This window comes from Macadamia integrifolia, chromosome 14, assembly GCF_013358625.1.
Source record: "Macadamia integrifolia cultivar HAES 741 chromosome 14, SCU_Mint_v3, whole genome shotgun sequence".
Lineage (NCBI taxonomy): Eukaryota > Viridiplantae > Streptophyta > Magnoliopsida > Proteales > Proteaceae > Macadamia > Macadamia integrifolia.
The window spans coordinates 16,983,438-17,000,135 of record NC_056570.1 but is presented as its reverse complement, the minus strand read 5'-3'; the positions used below and the strand labels follow the sequence as shown (position 1 = coordinate 17,000,135).

Genomic DNA, 16,698 nt, shown 5'->3' with positions numbered 1-16,698 from the left:
AATGTAGATAAAATGCCAAAGCAAGGTAATCTTGAATAGTTGTTATGGAGTCTAGGTGACCCAAGGCATTGGAAGGGGGGGAGGTCTATATGCGAGGCGACACCAACAAGGTGATCAAGGCGCCTGCTTAGGCGGCCAAGGCTCCTTCCTAGACACCCTAGGCGTCACCTTGACTACTATATTCTTAAGAAAATTTACTGTTGGTAAATATTGTTCCTGCCATTTCACATTAGTCACAACGGGGTCTCAAGTACGGTTGTGTTTGGTTTTTGTCCAAATACTTGATTAGTTCTTATACATTCATTCTACGATTGCTAATGTTTATCCATCACCCATGGAAACTAATCTCGTTGGTTATTTGATATCTGGAATGCAGAGTTCTTGATATTATGCGGGAAGATGCCCAGAAAGATCCTGCAACTGATCCAAATGCATTGTGTGCTAGGCTTTTACTCAATCAGGTTAGTCTGTAATATCTGGTCTGCCATAAATTTGATGTCAAAGTGATGCATATGTAATTAAATTAGGATAACTGGAGTTACCCAAAAACACGAAAAGATGCCCATTATGTTTAGTCCTTCACTCCTTCAGCTAAAATGTGTGCACATCTAAATCAGGTGACCCTAGAAAGTTTTCTTTCTTGTACTTTAAAGTTCTTGATTGTGACATATGATACTAATATTTGGCTATTAATGTGATGACTGGACATATCTAGGTGGACAGGAAATTGGTAAAGCAGACAGTGATGACATCTGTATATGGTGTCACTTACATTGGTGCCCGTGATCAGATCAAGAGAAGATTGAAGGAACGGAATGTCATTTCAGATGAGAATGAGCTGTTTGGGGCAGCTTGTTATGCAGCAAAAGTAAGGACATGAGATTTAACAATGTTCGAGGCATTTTTCCCTTTTCTTTTTCAAACATTTGTTGTCTACCTTGTGGTTTCATGCTGGGCAATGCTTCTTCCTTTACTTCTCAACCATTCTGCTATTGTATGTTGTTAAAAATATTTTACATTGCTGATCAAACAAACAAATAATTTGGGAGAAATCTGAGGCACCAGGATTCCTAAATGTGATGTCTTAACCCCCTTTCCTGCATGCTGGCTAGTACAGCTAAATACAATGAACATGGCAAATGACTAGTCATTTGTTAAATTTCAGACTAGTCTAACTTCATAATACTTTGAAATTTCAGAATTGATTGAACAACCAGGCACAGATTAAAGCCATACATAATTGATGGGCAACCAAATTTGACATGTTGCCCATTGGAGGAATCTATTCCCAGCAGTCAGAAACTCAGAATACCAAATAATCTTGTTTGGGTGGTAGAGAAATAGCTGGAATGTTGGAAAGGGTTCTCATAGGGCATGTAGAAACCCTTTTCCAATACTGAGAGAGTAGTTTTAGGCTCTGTTTGTTTGACAAATAAAAGGGGTGGGAAACTTGTGAGGTGGGTCCCAAATGTTGTGGGTTGGGTTGGAAAGGAAATGGAAGGGAAGGAAATAATGGAATAAGTACTTTTTTGTAGGGGTGGGATTTGGTGGGAGAGAAGCATTTTATGGGGAGCGAAAATTGGAAGAAGATAGAGAGAGACACAAAATGAACTTTTCTATGAATAATGCTGAAGTCCTACTTTGAAAGTGATTGGGGTGGGGAAAAGTGGTGTGCGACTTCACTAGACAAGGATAAATGCATTAATTGAGGTTGTCTGGTTAGTTCTCATCCCACCAAACGAAACTTATATTTGTGGTAGTTTGTGGGAAACAAGTACAAGTTTCCCATTCCTTTTTACCTTTTCCACTTTTCTCCGTCAAACAAACATAATTGATCTATGTATCATCAGAAGCTGCTTCCTTGTCATGTGGCAGACATGGTGGACGTGAGTGGATACATGCTAAGAGGGACCCCATATCTTGCTGGTCAAATGTCAGCATGAAATGAGCAGGGACAATAGTTAAAAGTGAGTCCAAAATTTTCATGAAATTGCAGAAGTGCCCTTTGTGATTATGGAATCTAGTTAAATTTTTGTAATATTGTCACTTTGGACCCACTCTTGACTCTTGATGACTTCCCTTCTTGTTTGGGCCTGAAACTTGACCAGGGATGGGATTTAGTCCTTTATCATATGGAGCCTACCCATATTTACCATTTGGGGATGATGGGGGATATTTATTGTCATTAACAGCATGACATGTAGTAAAACCCAAAGTTTGACAAAAAATAAAAATAAAAATTGGAATGCTTCCTTCAGATGTGGCTGGTGGCTTTTGCACGGAACAACAGTTACTAACCAATGTTTGAATTTTTTCTTTGCTTATTGCTAATACAAGGCTGTTCTATCTTTTCACACAGACCACCTTAACTGCCTTGGGAGAGATGTTCCAAGCTGCACGCAGCATCATGAGCTGGCTTGGTGATTGTGCAAAGGTGTGTGTTGCACTTATATTACAATATATATTTTTTTGTTTTGATGAAAAAGTACATTAGACAACATACAGTCCATGAATGGCCCAAGTGCTTCTACCTGATATGATAAAATTTTGTTCACCTGATAGTTTTACTTCTTAAGTGATAAATTGGGTGGTTAATATGATTTAGCTGGAAAATATTTGGCCCAAGAAAATTAGGTGGTTATGCCAAATTGCCAATGATTCGTCTTTTCAATGGTTGCTGATATGTCTGCATGTAGGAGGTGCTGGGATCCAATTTGTGTTGGAGGTTTAAGATTTTGAAGTGTGGACCTTTGGGTTGAAACCCCAACCCTGGTGCTTGATCCATGGTTACACCAGCTATGGTTTAAATATTTTGTTTGCTTTATCATAAGAATTCCGTGCCTCATTAAAAAGTCTACACGTCAAATGACCAATAAAAAGAAATTTTGACCTAAGATCTCTTTAAATTGATTGCTTTCCATATTTGCATGCATGAATTGAGTCATTGTGTATAAGAAGGAACATTTTCTTTGGGTCAGCAAAGAGAACTTTGTCAACAAGAAAGGAAGAATAAGATACAGATTGGTATAGACAGCTTGAGGGTAAACCTGAATCCTTAATGACTATGAAGCAAATTTGCAAAAGCCAAATGAACTGAAGAAGAAGTACGCAGTCACACCTAGAGTTTGTAAGCAAAATGAATGACAGATATCACCCAGGAGGCTGAGAATTTAGGACCAATTTAGCGAGACTCCTACTGTGTTACGGCATTTCTTCTTAACAGAGCTTAGCTACGCAAGTATCATTAGGATATTCCATACGTAAGACTTAAGAATAAGAAAGCAATTGTACCTTCAATTGGAGTGGATCCTTCTCTAATTTACTGGCCGAATATTTCTGTCTGTCCTTACAAATTACAATGAGCATATATGGATTCTGGATGTCCTTCCAAAGTATAGACTATAAATGGAATTCCGTCAATGACTAACAGCCTCTGTCCAAAACATTCCTGAATCTATTTGTATTTATGAAATATAGGACTCATCATGAAGTTAATATCCTCACAGGCTAGTTATGACCCTAAAAACAGGTTCTTCCCCAAATTATCTGGAGGAAGTGAGTTCGCCTTCGCATCTGCTGGTTAAAGACCAACTTACCTCAATCAATTTTTGAGGATGTTTTCTGCTGCCATCGTATCATCCATTGGTACAAACAAACCTGCCCTTGACAAGATATATAGAAAGGAATCATTGACAAGATATATAGAAAGGAATCAATAAAATGGTCCTCTCTTAATTGCAGCCCCTTCTTTGGGTGGTTTTGTTGGGGGTGGGGGTGGTAAAGGTACTTCTATGTAGCTATTTACGTTGCTAACCACGAATAATTTTCAGAAACTGTCACTTACTATTTCTTAGCCCCATTCCATAATTTTCCCCAGCAGTATAGTTCGTTATCATTTTAGAGTGCAGTTTTGACAACTTCCCCAGAATATCAACTGGCTGGAACTCTGCTGGTTAACAATATCAGGTTTACAGACAGGTTCATTTCCATCAAGAATGACTCATTTATGACCAATGTGTTCTTCATTCATGTTTCAGTTCACCTTGATCACCCCTCCCTCCATCCACCCTCTCTAGACTATTCCTTTAAGCCCTGAATTCTTTCAACTGTTTCCAAGCCTTTCCATAGTCAACATATTGCCCGTAGACTGAATTCTCTTTGAAGGACTTCAGAATAATTGCTTGCCTCGTCAAATAGAATCTCTGGCCAAATGCAGTAAGGCTCTTCCAATCAAGGATTACTGTGTACCGCTTACCCCTTTCTCAAGATTTCAAACCACACTGAAGAACCGAGTAAATGCATTCGGACTCTTCTATCCAGGATACTCCTGTGTACCTTTTGCATCTTTTAAAGATTTCTACCGTCACTGAAAAACCCACTAAACACCCGCCAGTCAAATTGCCTTCTGCTGTTGCCTAAGACCACCCAACTACTTGAAATTGGACAAAGAAACCAAGTCATTGCTTCAGGGTTCAGCTTTATCTACACTTAGGAAGCATGTTTCCTTGATAGGGACGTTTCTCCAACTAGATGTCTTTACGGAATTCACAATTTTTTCCTGTAACTCCTCATGTCTTCTTCTACATGCTCTCCCACTTCTATTCTTGAAATGTGATTATTATTTGTCTGATGATATGCATGTGTATTTACATAATCATCACAAATCTAGTGGCCATTGGGCTATTATATTTTGGTAGCCTCCACTGTAAATTTGGACGGTGCTGTAGACCTTCCTTTCTACACATTAAGTTGAGTAGAAGTCTCGTGCACTTTGAGTTTTATGTGAAGTTTCTTAATGTTCCTTTTAATAATTTACCTCTTGGGATCCTATCCAATTCTTTCTTCCCTAGAACTTTTGATTAATGGCTGAAAATTGGGAATTGAGCAGGTGGTTGCGTCAGAAAATCAACCAGTGAGATGGACCACTCCTCTTGGACTCCCTGTTGTGCAACCTTACCGCAAATTAGGAAGGCATCTAGTAAGTGTGATCCATGGAATAAGAAGTCCCATGAGTATCCTTATGTAATTTTTTCACCTTGTAACTGGACCAATTTTGATATCTTTCGATCTTTCTCTGTTGAAAACAAATGCAGATTAAAACCTCCCTTCAGGTTTTGACACTACAGCGAGAAACAGACAAGGTAATGGTACTATAAAATTTATTCTGTTTTGGCTCCATTCACTTCCTGAAATCTTTAGCTTTCCAACTTGCACAACTGCTGGCCTACCCTCAAATATCACATGGGTGCCAGCTTACTCCAAAATATATAAACAAACTCTTAACATACCTCATGGAAGCTCAAGGCATATCTTATATGTTCTTATAAAGAATATTGATAAACATTGTCAGTCTTTCTGAGTTCACAAGAACCTTGATGATTTTAATTGTTTTAGGTCATGGTCAAGCGACAAAGGACAGCTTTCCCACCAAATTTTGTGCATTCCCTTGATGGCTCCCATATGATGATGACTGCAGTAGCTTGCAAGAACGCAGGCTTAAACTTTGCAGGTTTGTAGTGTTTCTTTTGTTTCTACATTTTTTTCTTCTTTGGATGAATAATATGTGTCTAATATTTATTTATTTGGTTACTTGAATGTCTTGTTACAGGAGTCCATGATTCATATTGGACACATGCATGTGATGTTGATGAAATGAACAGGATACTCCGAGAGAAGTTTGTTGAACTCTATGAGCAACCAATACTGGAAAATGTAAGTATCCTTGCTTCTGCTATACATTATTACATCTTCGATAGATAACTCACTTTTGGTGGAAATCATTAGTCTGCTCCTACCAACCTCTAAGCCCATACCAATTTTTCACATTTGACAAATTGCCCCATTCTCATGGGGGAAGTTGCCGTTCTTATTTATGAAACAGAATAGGCTAACGCTAGGATGTTTTGCTGGGAACAAATAATAACTCTCTAACTCTGAAGATGTGACCCAATTATTTGCTGATTGCAACTAATTTTGTTTTGTTCCATTCTGAGAGTACACATGCCAACATAGGTATTTTCTTAGAGATGACAGTTGTTAAATATGCTTCAGTGGACAGGCATAAAGTCATTTTTTATTTATGGTTGAATTTCATTTTAAAAGGTGTAATGACTTCGCTATTTCTCTGAAAATCCAGATTTATCTCATGTTAATTTGATTTATACTTAAGAATGTATGTGACCCTAGTGATTACTCTTACATGGCTATGGCTTCTTTCTGTACAGTTGCTGGAGAGCTTTCAGCAGTCCTTCCCCACATTGTCTTTCCCTCCCTTGCCGGAGTGTGGAGACTTTGATCTAAGAGAAGTTCTGGAGTCACCATATTTCTTCAACTGATCTGCAGACAAATGTTCTTTTGATGCTGCATCATGCCTCTGCACCTGTATTTTTTCTAGGTGGTGGGTGTCTTGCTTTTTCATGGGCTGGCGAAGGGCAACGTGAATTACCCTAAAAAATGGAGCTTGTGCTTCCTACAGTTCCATCAGATATGTATACATTTATTCATGTTAAGTATCTAAGGTCAAGATGTATTCAAGCATTTTAGGGAAGCAAGTTAGTCTTGGTAACAGCCACGCCTCCATTTGTCTGCGGAGCATCTCACTGTAAATTCTGGAGAACCAGAGTGGATGTCTGTGTAGACGAAAAAGCATGCCCTGGAGCTGTCTAGCCATGGGAATAATGTTAAAAGTGGACAGCTAAGTGAATGAGCATGATTTAGCAATATGTGGCAGTGGCAGAGGCAGGAATAGAGGAATAAACAGTTCCGAGTCTCTGACAGCAAGTACTTCAATGGTGCAAGTTGCACAGAATTGATGGTCAACCAGAACCAACCTCTGCACCTGCTTCGGACTTGGCAAAGCAACCATGAGAAATATTGCCAAAAGAAATGTTGGTAAAGTAGCTAAAGCTACTATAGCGTTCTTATTGCTTCTGTAAATGTAAAGTCAAGACCAGGGTTCTTTTTTTAATGTATCCTACATGGTCTTAATACTATAGTTTCTGTACAATTCTTGGGATTTATGGCTATTGCCTCCTATTTATTCATCCTTATTATTAAATACAGAAGAAAGATATTGTCGGGACTGTTCGCAAGTCATGGTAAATGTTTTGGGTTTTGAATGCTGCATCAGAAATGGTATATATCCACAATTAAGACTTTTGATCTTCTAAGCTTTCCTGTTGTCCTAGCTTCTTGGTGTTGGTCATTGTTGCCATCAAAGGTTATAACAAGTTGATCCACAGGTAACAATCATCAGTAGGCACATAATATTGAATCACTTGACATTGATTCTTGGACATCATTGGACATCATGAAGGGTTTAACTCTCAGGTGTTGAAAGGTACATTAATTTCGAGTATACCACAAGAAATAACCAGTGATGGTAGCTATTGAGAGAGAAGTTTATTTCAGCTTTTGAAATTTGAGAGGAATAAACTAAATCCTGAAATATGGAGTATAGTGGAACCTTGAAGATGCTCCAACCGAAAGACCCAATGGTCGTGCTGCCCAAACATGTTTAATAAAATCACATGATGAAAACAAATGCCAATCCGATTCAGTCTATTTAGGACAAAAACAACATAGCACATCTAAATCCATAGATTTAGAAACCCTTAATTTGTTATTAAGTTGACAGACCCGATCCTTTGAAGTTTGGGGGTGTGCTACATGAGCTATAGTGCGGGTTTTTGGATAACTTAGAGAGGGTGTGAATAGGTCATCACTGATGGATTAAATCTTTTTTGCTTTTTTAGTCCTTAGATGTGATTGTATTTAAAAATGTGGAAAATAAGAATAAAGACAATCACAATCATAAATAAGATTTATAGTGGTTCAACTCAACTCGAGTCTAGTCTACTCTTCACAAGTTTCATGTGAAAGGTATTTTACTAGTTCTTCCCTTTTAGTACAGTATGTTGAGAAGAGACACCTTTACAACTCTTGTTACAAGATTAGAGAATCTTTTACAAGCAAAGAGCAACCTTTCAATCTCTTTATAGGTAGAGACAGGTACATACACAATCTTTTGAGGTTAAAAGGATCCTACACCTTTATCTAAGTACGGTCTTGAATAAAGTGTAAACCAAAATGTCTAATACTAGAATTAGCCCGACTCTTGGACAAACACAATTTACAGTGGAATAGAGTTTGAGAGTTACCTTGTGTGTTGCATGATACGCAAGTATGGAAGAATGCAATAATGAAGAGAATGCACCTTGATGTCATCCAAGAGAGATGCTAAATAATGTGGAAGACTTGTATTAAAATACTTGAGTTCTTTGAAGAAAACGAAACTTGAATTCAAGCAATGATGACCCTTTTTTCACTTTTAGCTTTTTGATAATGATAATTGAGAACGATGGTTAATTTTATTTCAATAAACCACAAGTGAGGTATTTATATGAGTGATTAGGGGCCTTAAAATGGGTAAGTAGATGACAATTAAAATTGAGTCAAATTTTGTGTCTAATGGGTAACATTTTTCTCTATAAGTAGTTACCAGTACATATCCGTAGATGTTACCAGTGGGTAAATATAGCCGTGGGATAAGTCAAACTAGCCGTTGAAGGCTTAATCAGACCATCCGATGGACCTCTGGTTAGACTGATGACTTACCGGAAGGGTTCAAGTAGTTATCGGTAAGCCATTGTTTTTTAAAGCTTGACAAGAACCGATAACTACCAGTACATACCAGAAGTTACCGATAGGTTTCAAACTTTTGACCTACATAACTATTTGTAAGTAAATAGTCATAACTTCTACATTCAGGCTTAGAATGACACGATTCAAGTTATATTGGATTCAAAACTCATTGTTCTATAGTTTTATAGAATAAAGTGTCTTATGATCCAGTCATTACAAATGACTAAATTTCCCTTGAAGGTGAATGGTTTGGCATAACCAATGCAGTTCCAATTTCATTTGGGTCCAAACCACAAGGGGGTAACCGAGTTGTTAAGGGACCTTCGCCTCAAAAAGCATGTGGTTCTAAGTTCGACTACGCTTACCTCCTTGGGGCCACTCATACGGGGGTGTTTAGTGCTTTTCATTGCTTTCACTGAAAGTTGAATGGTTCTCATTCAATCCAGATATGACCCGGTCCATACATTATGGGGTAAGTGTGGGCCTATGGGATTAGTCAAGTTGAAGGCCTAGATACCTGTCGTTAGCCCCCCCCCCCAAAAAAATAAATCTTTGTTTGGGTCCGGTATTAGGTAAAGCCTAGGGTCTTTTAGGTTGATGAAAATATACTCATGCTAATACGTATGCAATGTAGTGCGTGTGACATGTGTGCTAATTACAAATGACTTTACTTAGGTCTTCAACTTGGTTTCTAGTCAATTGCCTTCAAGTCTTCGTAGTTGTCTCGTAAATGATATCCAAATATCTTACTTAACGTCTTTGCATACACAATGTCTTCAAGTTTTCAATGCTTGGAGTCTTGAAGATGCGGTGTCTTGATATCTTGGCGTGTTGTTTGATTGTCATCATACACAACACTTAATATGTGATTCTTAAATGTCTCATTTGTTTGTTATCATCAAAAGAATCTTGGAGCTAAACTCCAGAGGTGAGTGGATATCCCCAAAATTTTCTCCCTTTTTTGTGATGTCAATCAAAATAATGAAAAATGATAAACAAAAAAGATATAATTTTCTCAATTTTATCACACATTGTCAAACATGGTCAGTTTAACTTTCTTTTAAAAAAATTCATATTATATCCTTCTCCCCCTTTTGTCAACAACAAAATGTGAGGGAGAGCTTAGAGCAAAGCTCCCCTTAGGATCATGCATGATAATTACATACTCTCCCTAAGTATATGAATTAAGAAAGAAAAAATTACATTCACAAAAGACAAACATATTTAGGGAAATAATATTTCTTTGAATATAATATTTAAAGAGCTCAAGACATTAACCATAACATCCAAAATACCTTAGTCATCCATATAAACAGAAAAAATAAGTTTAAACCAGAAAAACATACATAGAGAGCATGCATATAAGCTTAACAATAATATTCTCAACAAGATCTTTAATTTTATCTAGTCCTCCAAATCATCAGTGTTGCTATTGATATCATCTTTTTTAATAGCGTCCAGAATCTTCTTTTCCATCTTCTCAATGTCGTCAAAATGAGTAATGATGCGAGTTTCAAAATTTACAAACTGTGTTGTAGTCACAAAATGCCTAGAAGAGTCCGTAGGCACCACATTTTGTCATCCCTGGAAAGGTTGCGTAATGATGAGTTGGGAACCCACTGAGACACAGATGATTCATGTATTTATTTTCAAGATCTTCTCTCACACCAAGGCAGTATATTTTTGCTTCCATGCTGGCATAGGATGGTTAAAAAACTTTTAGCAAAATGTTTTCAAAAATGGTTATAGCTTTGACATGTTTAGGATTGACCAAGACCACCCAATAGACTATAGACTGGTCTTAAATTGAGTAAAAAAACCCAATTGGATAGACTCCCTAAGTCAACTTGATCTAGAGTTGTATTGGCTCAGAGCTAATGTCGGATACTCTCTAGTAGATGCTATTTGGACCTAGGTCGATGTCGGCTAGTTCCCAATTTTGTCGGTCAAAAACAATTTCTATCAGGTCTTGCGATTTTTTAAGGATTTTGTGGATCTTCTATCAAATCTTGACCAAATCTCATACCTTGACACCCAAGGTATATACCTAAACACACATTATGACCCTAGGATACCTAGAAAACTCTAAAAATACATGTGACAAATGTGTTAATTATCCACATCATATTGGAATATATATTTCTTACAAATAGACCCAAATCTCTCTAGCAAGTAAGGAGGTCACACCCTTATTTGGAAGCGTTCATATACCTTACTTAGTGACCAACTTGGTGACCAAGGAGCCTCTCAACTATAAATATATGACCCTCCCACTTTATGGGGATCCTACAAAATCCATACAGACATACATACATATATCCAACACCCTCAGTGATAGCCACCTAGATTCGCTCACTGGAATCATAATAAACTACTATTGTACTCCACATCAATTTGAGCTTGCATTAACCATACTTGAGGACACATCATTCTAAACAAAGCACACCCTTCACAAAAGTTGTAGAGGGGTAAATCCTCTTTTACAAATCTTCATTTTAAGTTTTGTGTCCTTAGTTATCATACTTTTACTAAGCACAACTCACTGTTGTTCCTAGTAAGGCAGTAGTGAAGCGCAATCAATTACATTAATTTTTTTTATGGATTTTTAAAAAATATCTTTCAAAATTGCAAGTTAGGTTTTAATATAGCTACTATGAAATTTTTATAATTTTTTTTTATTTACTATTTTTATCGGATTTTCTCCTTTGCTGGCTAGTGCAAAACCTAAGATTTTCCTTCAATGGATCTCAGGTTGCAGCTTGCTAAATTCATTTTCCTATTTTTTTTGTAAAAAAATTTCATTTTTAAAGTTGGTCATCTTGATGTCTTCTGTGTTAACTTGATTTTATTGGATTTTTAACAAGGATCAAAGTATCGGTATCGGTCGTCGTATCGGTCGGCCAAAATTAAGATACGTATCAGAGGGTATCGTATCGTATCGGAGATACACTAAGATACGCTAAAGATACACACATAAATGGATAGAAAACAATTTTTTAAACACTTTTGCATAAAGAATTTGTTAAAAAAAACTATTGATAACATGTATTATGCATAAACTCTAAATTGAGGGTATCGTACTAAGAATTCAAGGTCTGTAGTTGTCCCATAAATGTAAAATCCTTGTTCCCAACCTTGATTTCCACTTTAGTTAGGGAAAAATATGGCTGACAACAACTTTGGAACAAAAACCCTTCAAAAAATCATTTTTTTCTAAAAAATTACCCATATTGACCATTATATGACCGTAGCACCGATACGTATCATACTCACCGATACGTACCGATATATATCGATACTCATCGATACGTGCTGATATATACCGATACATACCGATCGATACATACCGATACTTACCGATACGTACCAATATATACCGAAACGTACATTTTACCTCATTTTTATATTTTTCATAGAATCGTATCAAGGCATGTCGTATCGTATCGATGTGTATTAGTGGTGTATTGATGCATATCGGTATGTATTGTAGGATATATATCGATACGAAATGATTTAAAAAATTCAATGTATCGTATCGGTGTGTATCGTATCGGCCGACTAAATTTAAGATACGTATCGGAGGGTATCGTATCGGTATCGGAGATACTTAAAACCATGATTTTTAACATTTTATTTCAATTTTTTATCAATTGATTTCTCGATATAATCTCTTACTTTTCAGTATACATGTACAATACTATATATTCAATGTCTTACTTACATAATGTTCTTGACTGTATGCAATGACTCCTAACCCCATGATCATTTGCACCATACTCATAAAATGAATGCTGGGGCTAAATTTATCTTTACATTCCACTATTATGCATGTTTGCTTTACTTTCCTTATACTAACCATATAGAGCATCATTTCTACAAAAAAAAAAAACATATAGAGCAGCTGGATATGGGTATGTAAATTTGAATTTTTTGCTTTACATTTTTGCCATGTTTTCTTTTCAAAGCATGTGTTATAGTGATTCTTGTATTTATTCCAAACTTAGTTAGCCCAATGAATAACTTGTGTATCAAACCTAGGGTTGAAGTCTAATTTTTATCGGGTGGACCGAGGTGCCAAACCCCTTCCTCAGACCGAAACCTAACATAAACCCTAACTCGTGTTTAGACATTTCAGATGGAGTCACTATTTCTTTCAATTTCAATTAGTAATGGGTCCTAGACCCTAATCTAGGTGGCAACTGTTGTTCAATAGAGATCGTTGAATATTTATGTCTTTTCCTTTTGCCAAACAAAGGAGAAATGGGGAAGGGACGAGAGATCCAGGGAAAACCTAATTCCGAGCCTGATCCTCACAGAACCGCTAGTGAGTCCTTCTACTTCATTAATAGGGTGCGGAGCGTGAATTCCCATCCAATGCACATTGATCTTATCGAAGTCTATATGGTCTATCATAGATGATTCTCCTTGCAATGATACTTTAAAGTGTTTGAAAATTTCTATGAGAAGACAACCGTAAGGGAAGTAACTGTTGTGATGCTTATTCCCAGCATGCACAATATGACAGAGAATGATATATGGAAAGCTGATCTAAACTCTAGTTTATATGCAGTAAGTAATGTATTTTTGAAGAGGAGAGAGTTCATTTTTGTGGCTCCTCTTGGGGAAGATATTGTAGAAAACAATATGGGCAAATCAGTCAAGTTTATCTCTTTCAAAGTGTAAAATCCTTTGTAATCCTTCACCATGACACCGTAGACTTCACCTTAGTCCATAAATACCTCGAAATCAGACTTAGGGGTTAGGTATTTGAGAGCCCTAATGGAGGTGACTCCAATGATATCTCAAAGTTCCCTAATTTTTATGTTCATGGGAACAACTTTTACCAAACTCTATACTCTTAGGTTTTCCTCATACCCAGTCTCAGAGAGATTACAATAGAACATCTGAACAAGTTTAGGGTAACATTTACATCACTAACAAGGATATCCTTATCCAACCCAATACTTTAAAGGATACTTCTATATCGAAACTACTACGAGAATGAACATCAATATTTCTACCTAGTTCGAATTTCTTATTCTCAAAGAGATCCCAACATTTTTTTGCTTTTTCAAAGACAAATCAGTTGATCCCTTCAAGAGAGGAAGGAGCAGCCCTCTTCTTTGACTTAGTTGCAACAGACTTTCTTGAAGCCATAATAGTTTGAGATGAAAGAGAGGAAGAGGAGGTGAACTAGGGCTTCAAACAAGGAGGAAAGGGGTTATAGGATTTAGAAAAAGGTTTGGTGGGGGTTAAAGGATGAATTGCTCAAAAATCCCTAAAAGGTATTTAAAAAGAGCTTTCCCAAAAGGCCCTTGTTTGGCTTTTGATTGCAAAATTAGATTTTTGCTCAAGTTGATACCACAGTCTTATCACACAGAATAGGGCATGAATCAAACTTGATTCCAAAGTCTTGAAGGGTTCGTTTCATCCAAAGAATTTCAACACAATACCTACCAGCCATAACATGTTTGGCTTTAGTAGTAGAAAATGCCACATAATCTTATTTCTTACTGAACCAAGAAACAAGGCAAGAGCCAACGAAGTGACAAGCACTTTTTTTTTTCAATATGACAGCCAACAAAGTTAGCATAAAAAAATGTAACTAAGTCAAGATTTTGGTTTTCAAGATACTATAGTCCAACATTAGATGCGCTTTTAAGGTGTTTAAAGATTTTTTTAGTAGCAGTAAGATTTGATTTCTTAGGAACATGATGTCTAATCTACTTGCAGTAAGGTATAGTAGGCTTCCAATCATGCCTCTATACTTGGTTAAATCCTCAGAAATCCTTCTTCATCTTTAGTGAGTTTAAGAGATTTGCTCATATGTGTGAGAATTTTTTTGATTATTTATGTTAAATTTTGTTATTATTTATGTTAATTTTCTTTAAGAGTTCTTCAGTGTATTTACTTTGATTTATGAAAATTTCATTTTCAAATTGTTTTATCTCAAGTCCTAAGAAGAAATTCAATTCTCCTGTCATACTCATTTCAAATTCATTGTTCATGTTTGTAATAAATTCAAGACGTAATTTTTCATTTGTGGAACTAAAGATGATGTCATCCACATAAATTTGAACGATTAGAATGTCTTGATTCTTATGTTTTATGAACAATGTTGTATCAGTTTTTCCTCTTGAGAAGCCATTTTTTATTAAGAAGGCACTTAATCTTTCATACTAAGCTCTAGGAGCTTGTTTGAGTCTATAAAGGGCTTTCTCATGCTTTAAAACATTGTTCAGAAATTTTGAATTTTTAAATCCAAGGGATTGTGGCAACATACACTTATTCTTGAATAAAACCATTAGAGAATGCACTTTTTACATCCATTTCATATAGCTTGAAGTTTTTATGACATGCAAAGTTAGTATCATTCTATTGGATTCTAATCAAGCTACAAGAACATATGCTTCATCATGGTCAATACTTTCCTGTTGGTTGTATCCTTGAGCTACTAATTTAACTATGTTTCTTACAACGGTTCCATCTTCATCCAATTTATCTTGAAAAAAACTCACTTGGCACCAATTATGGTGTGGTTACCAGGTCTTGGGATAAGTTCCCAAACTTTGTTTCTTTCAAATTGGTGAAATTCTTCTTGCATATTTCTAATCCAATCATTATCCTTTGGTGCTTCTTTAATGTTTTTAGATTCTATATTTAATAGAAATACAACATGATTGCAAATGTCTTAATTTTTAGATCTTGTTTGAACTCCCTTTTCAAGATCTCCTATTACGCTCTTTAGTCCCACATTGACTAGGGAGGAAGATCATGAGCTATTGATACAGAGTGGTGTCCTCACAATGGCATGAAAAATTTTAAATCCGTGAAACCCATGGGCCAAAGCAAACAATGTCATACCAAAGATATGTCATTACAAGGCTTGACCAGATTGGTCTTGATTGACCCTTGTGGCCCATATTTTGCCATTTCAGGCCTCGGCAAGGCTAGGCTAGGCTAGCCATGCTTTTTGATCGTTTGTATTATATTACTATGTATAAATGTATACTTTTATATTTTATACTTGGGAAAAAAGAAGGCTGCTAATCTTGGGGTGACCCTACACCCAGACAAAGAGGGAGAATGACCACCTAGCCCCCTGTGAAATGAAAAATCTCATCCCTATTGAATGCTCCCCGTGTGAGCTCATTGACCCCCGCATTAGTGTAGGAGCCACACAGCTTGGCTTCAGTCCCCCTCCCTTTATACATATATATACAAGGCCAATCCGAGCACAACCGGAAACCTCAGCCCATGCCCAGTCCGCCCCGCCTTACCCCTGGCCTGAAAATTTCAACCCCAACCGAGTTTGCGTGCTGAAAATTCCAACCCAGGCCCTGTCGGGCTCAGGACGAGCTTGAACAGGCTCCGGCTCGCCGGGCCAAACTATTTTATTAAGGCTACCAAACGGCTGGGTATCTCAGCACACCAGAAGAAAGTGGACTTAATTTGACATGTGATCCTCCATGTGGCTCAAAAAAGTGGGCAATTGTGCCAAGGCGAGTGAAACAGCCATTCCGTCCCCCCTTTGGTAGCATACAAAAGAGAATATACAAATAACAAACAGAAAGGGAGCAGGTTTAATGGATGGTCCTGTACAGAAAGAGTATCTATTGACGAACTACCTATTTCTATTTGTACCACATAGCAAGTCCTGATCAGGGACTGAATTTTGTTTAAAAGACCCAAAGATTCCCTCACTCACATGTTAAATTTCAGTTCAATTGAAGTTAGTTATATATGGCAAAATAAAGCCTCCAAAAATTCAGGGACGACCAAAAAGGTGCATGACAATGCCTAGACCATCAAGAAGATGCGACTGAAGACTGAAGACTGGCGATGACGATACATTACAAATAATGGGAGTACATGATTGAATTTTAACAAGGACGCTTTATCGAATTTGTGTTCTTGAATTAAATAGCCATGATATGAAAATGGATGTATCGGCTTTTCAGCAGAAAATTCTCAAATGACACTGGACATTTTTTGTATCAATAACAAGATGGCCATAGAACACAAGAGAGCACATTACAAGAAAACTCAGCAGGC

The 16,698-nt window shown here is 36.9% G+C and overlaps 1 protein-coding gene across 3 annotated transcripts in view; it reads left to right on the top strand.

The window, feature by feature from the left end:
• The window catches only part of LOC122061834 (DNA-directed RNA polymerase 2B, chloroplastic/mitochondrial-like), a 30,865-nt gene extending 23,770 nt beyond the window's left edge, over positions 1-7,095 (top strand). For 2 of the 3 annotated variants that reach the window (XM_042625327.1, XM_042625326.1), the window contains exons 12-19: positions 377-461; positions 716-868; positions 2,360-2,434; positions 4,889-4,978; positions 5,094-5,141; positions 5,395-5,509; positions 5,609-5,712; positions 6,225-7,095. In XM_042625327.1, coding sequence (XP_042481261.1) covers positions 377-461; positions 716-868; positions 2,360-2,434; positions 4,889-4,978; positions 5,094-5,141; positions 5,395-5,509; positions 5,609-5,712; positions 6,225-6,335 — 781 coding nt within the window. In that variant the 3' untranslated portion in view covers positions 6,336-7,095. Of the gene's footprint in view, positions 1-376; positions 462-715; positions 869-1,875; positions 1,968-2,359; positions 2,435-4,888; positions 4,979-5,093; positions 5,142-5,394; positions 5,510-5,608; positions 5,713-6,224 lie in introns of those variants that run through there. The other variant, XR_006134727.1, reaches the window with a different exon arrangement.
• The last annotated feature ends 9,603 nt before the right edge of the window (positions 7,096-16,698 follow it).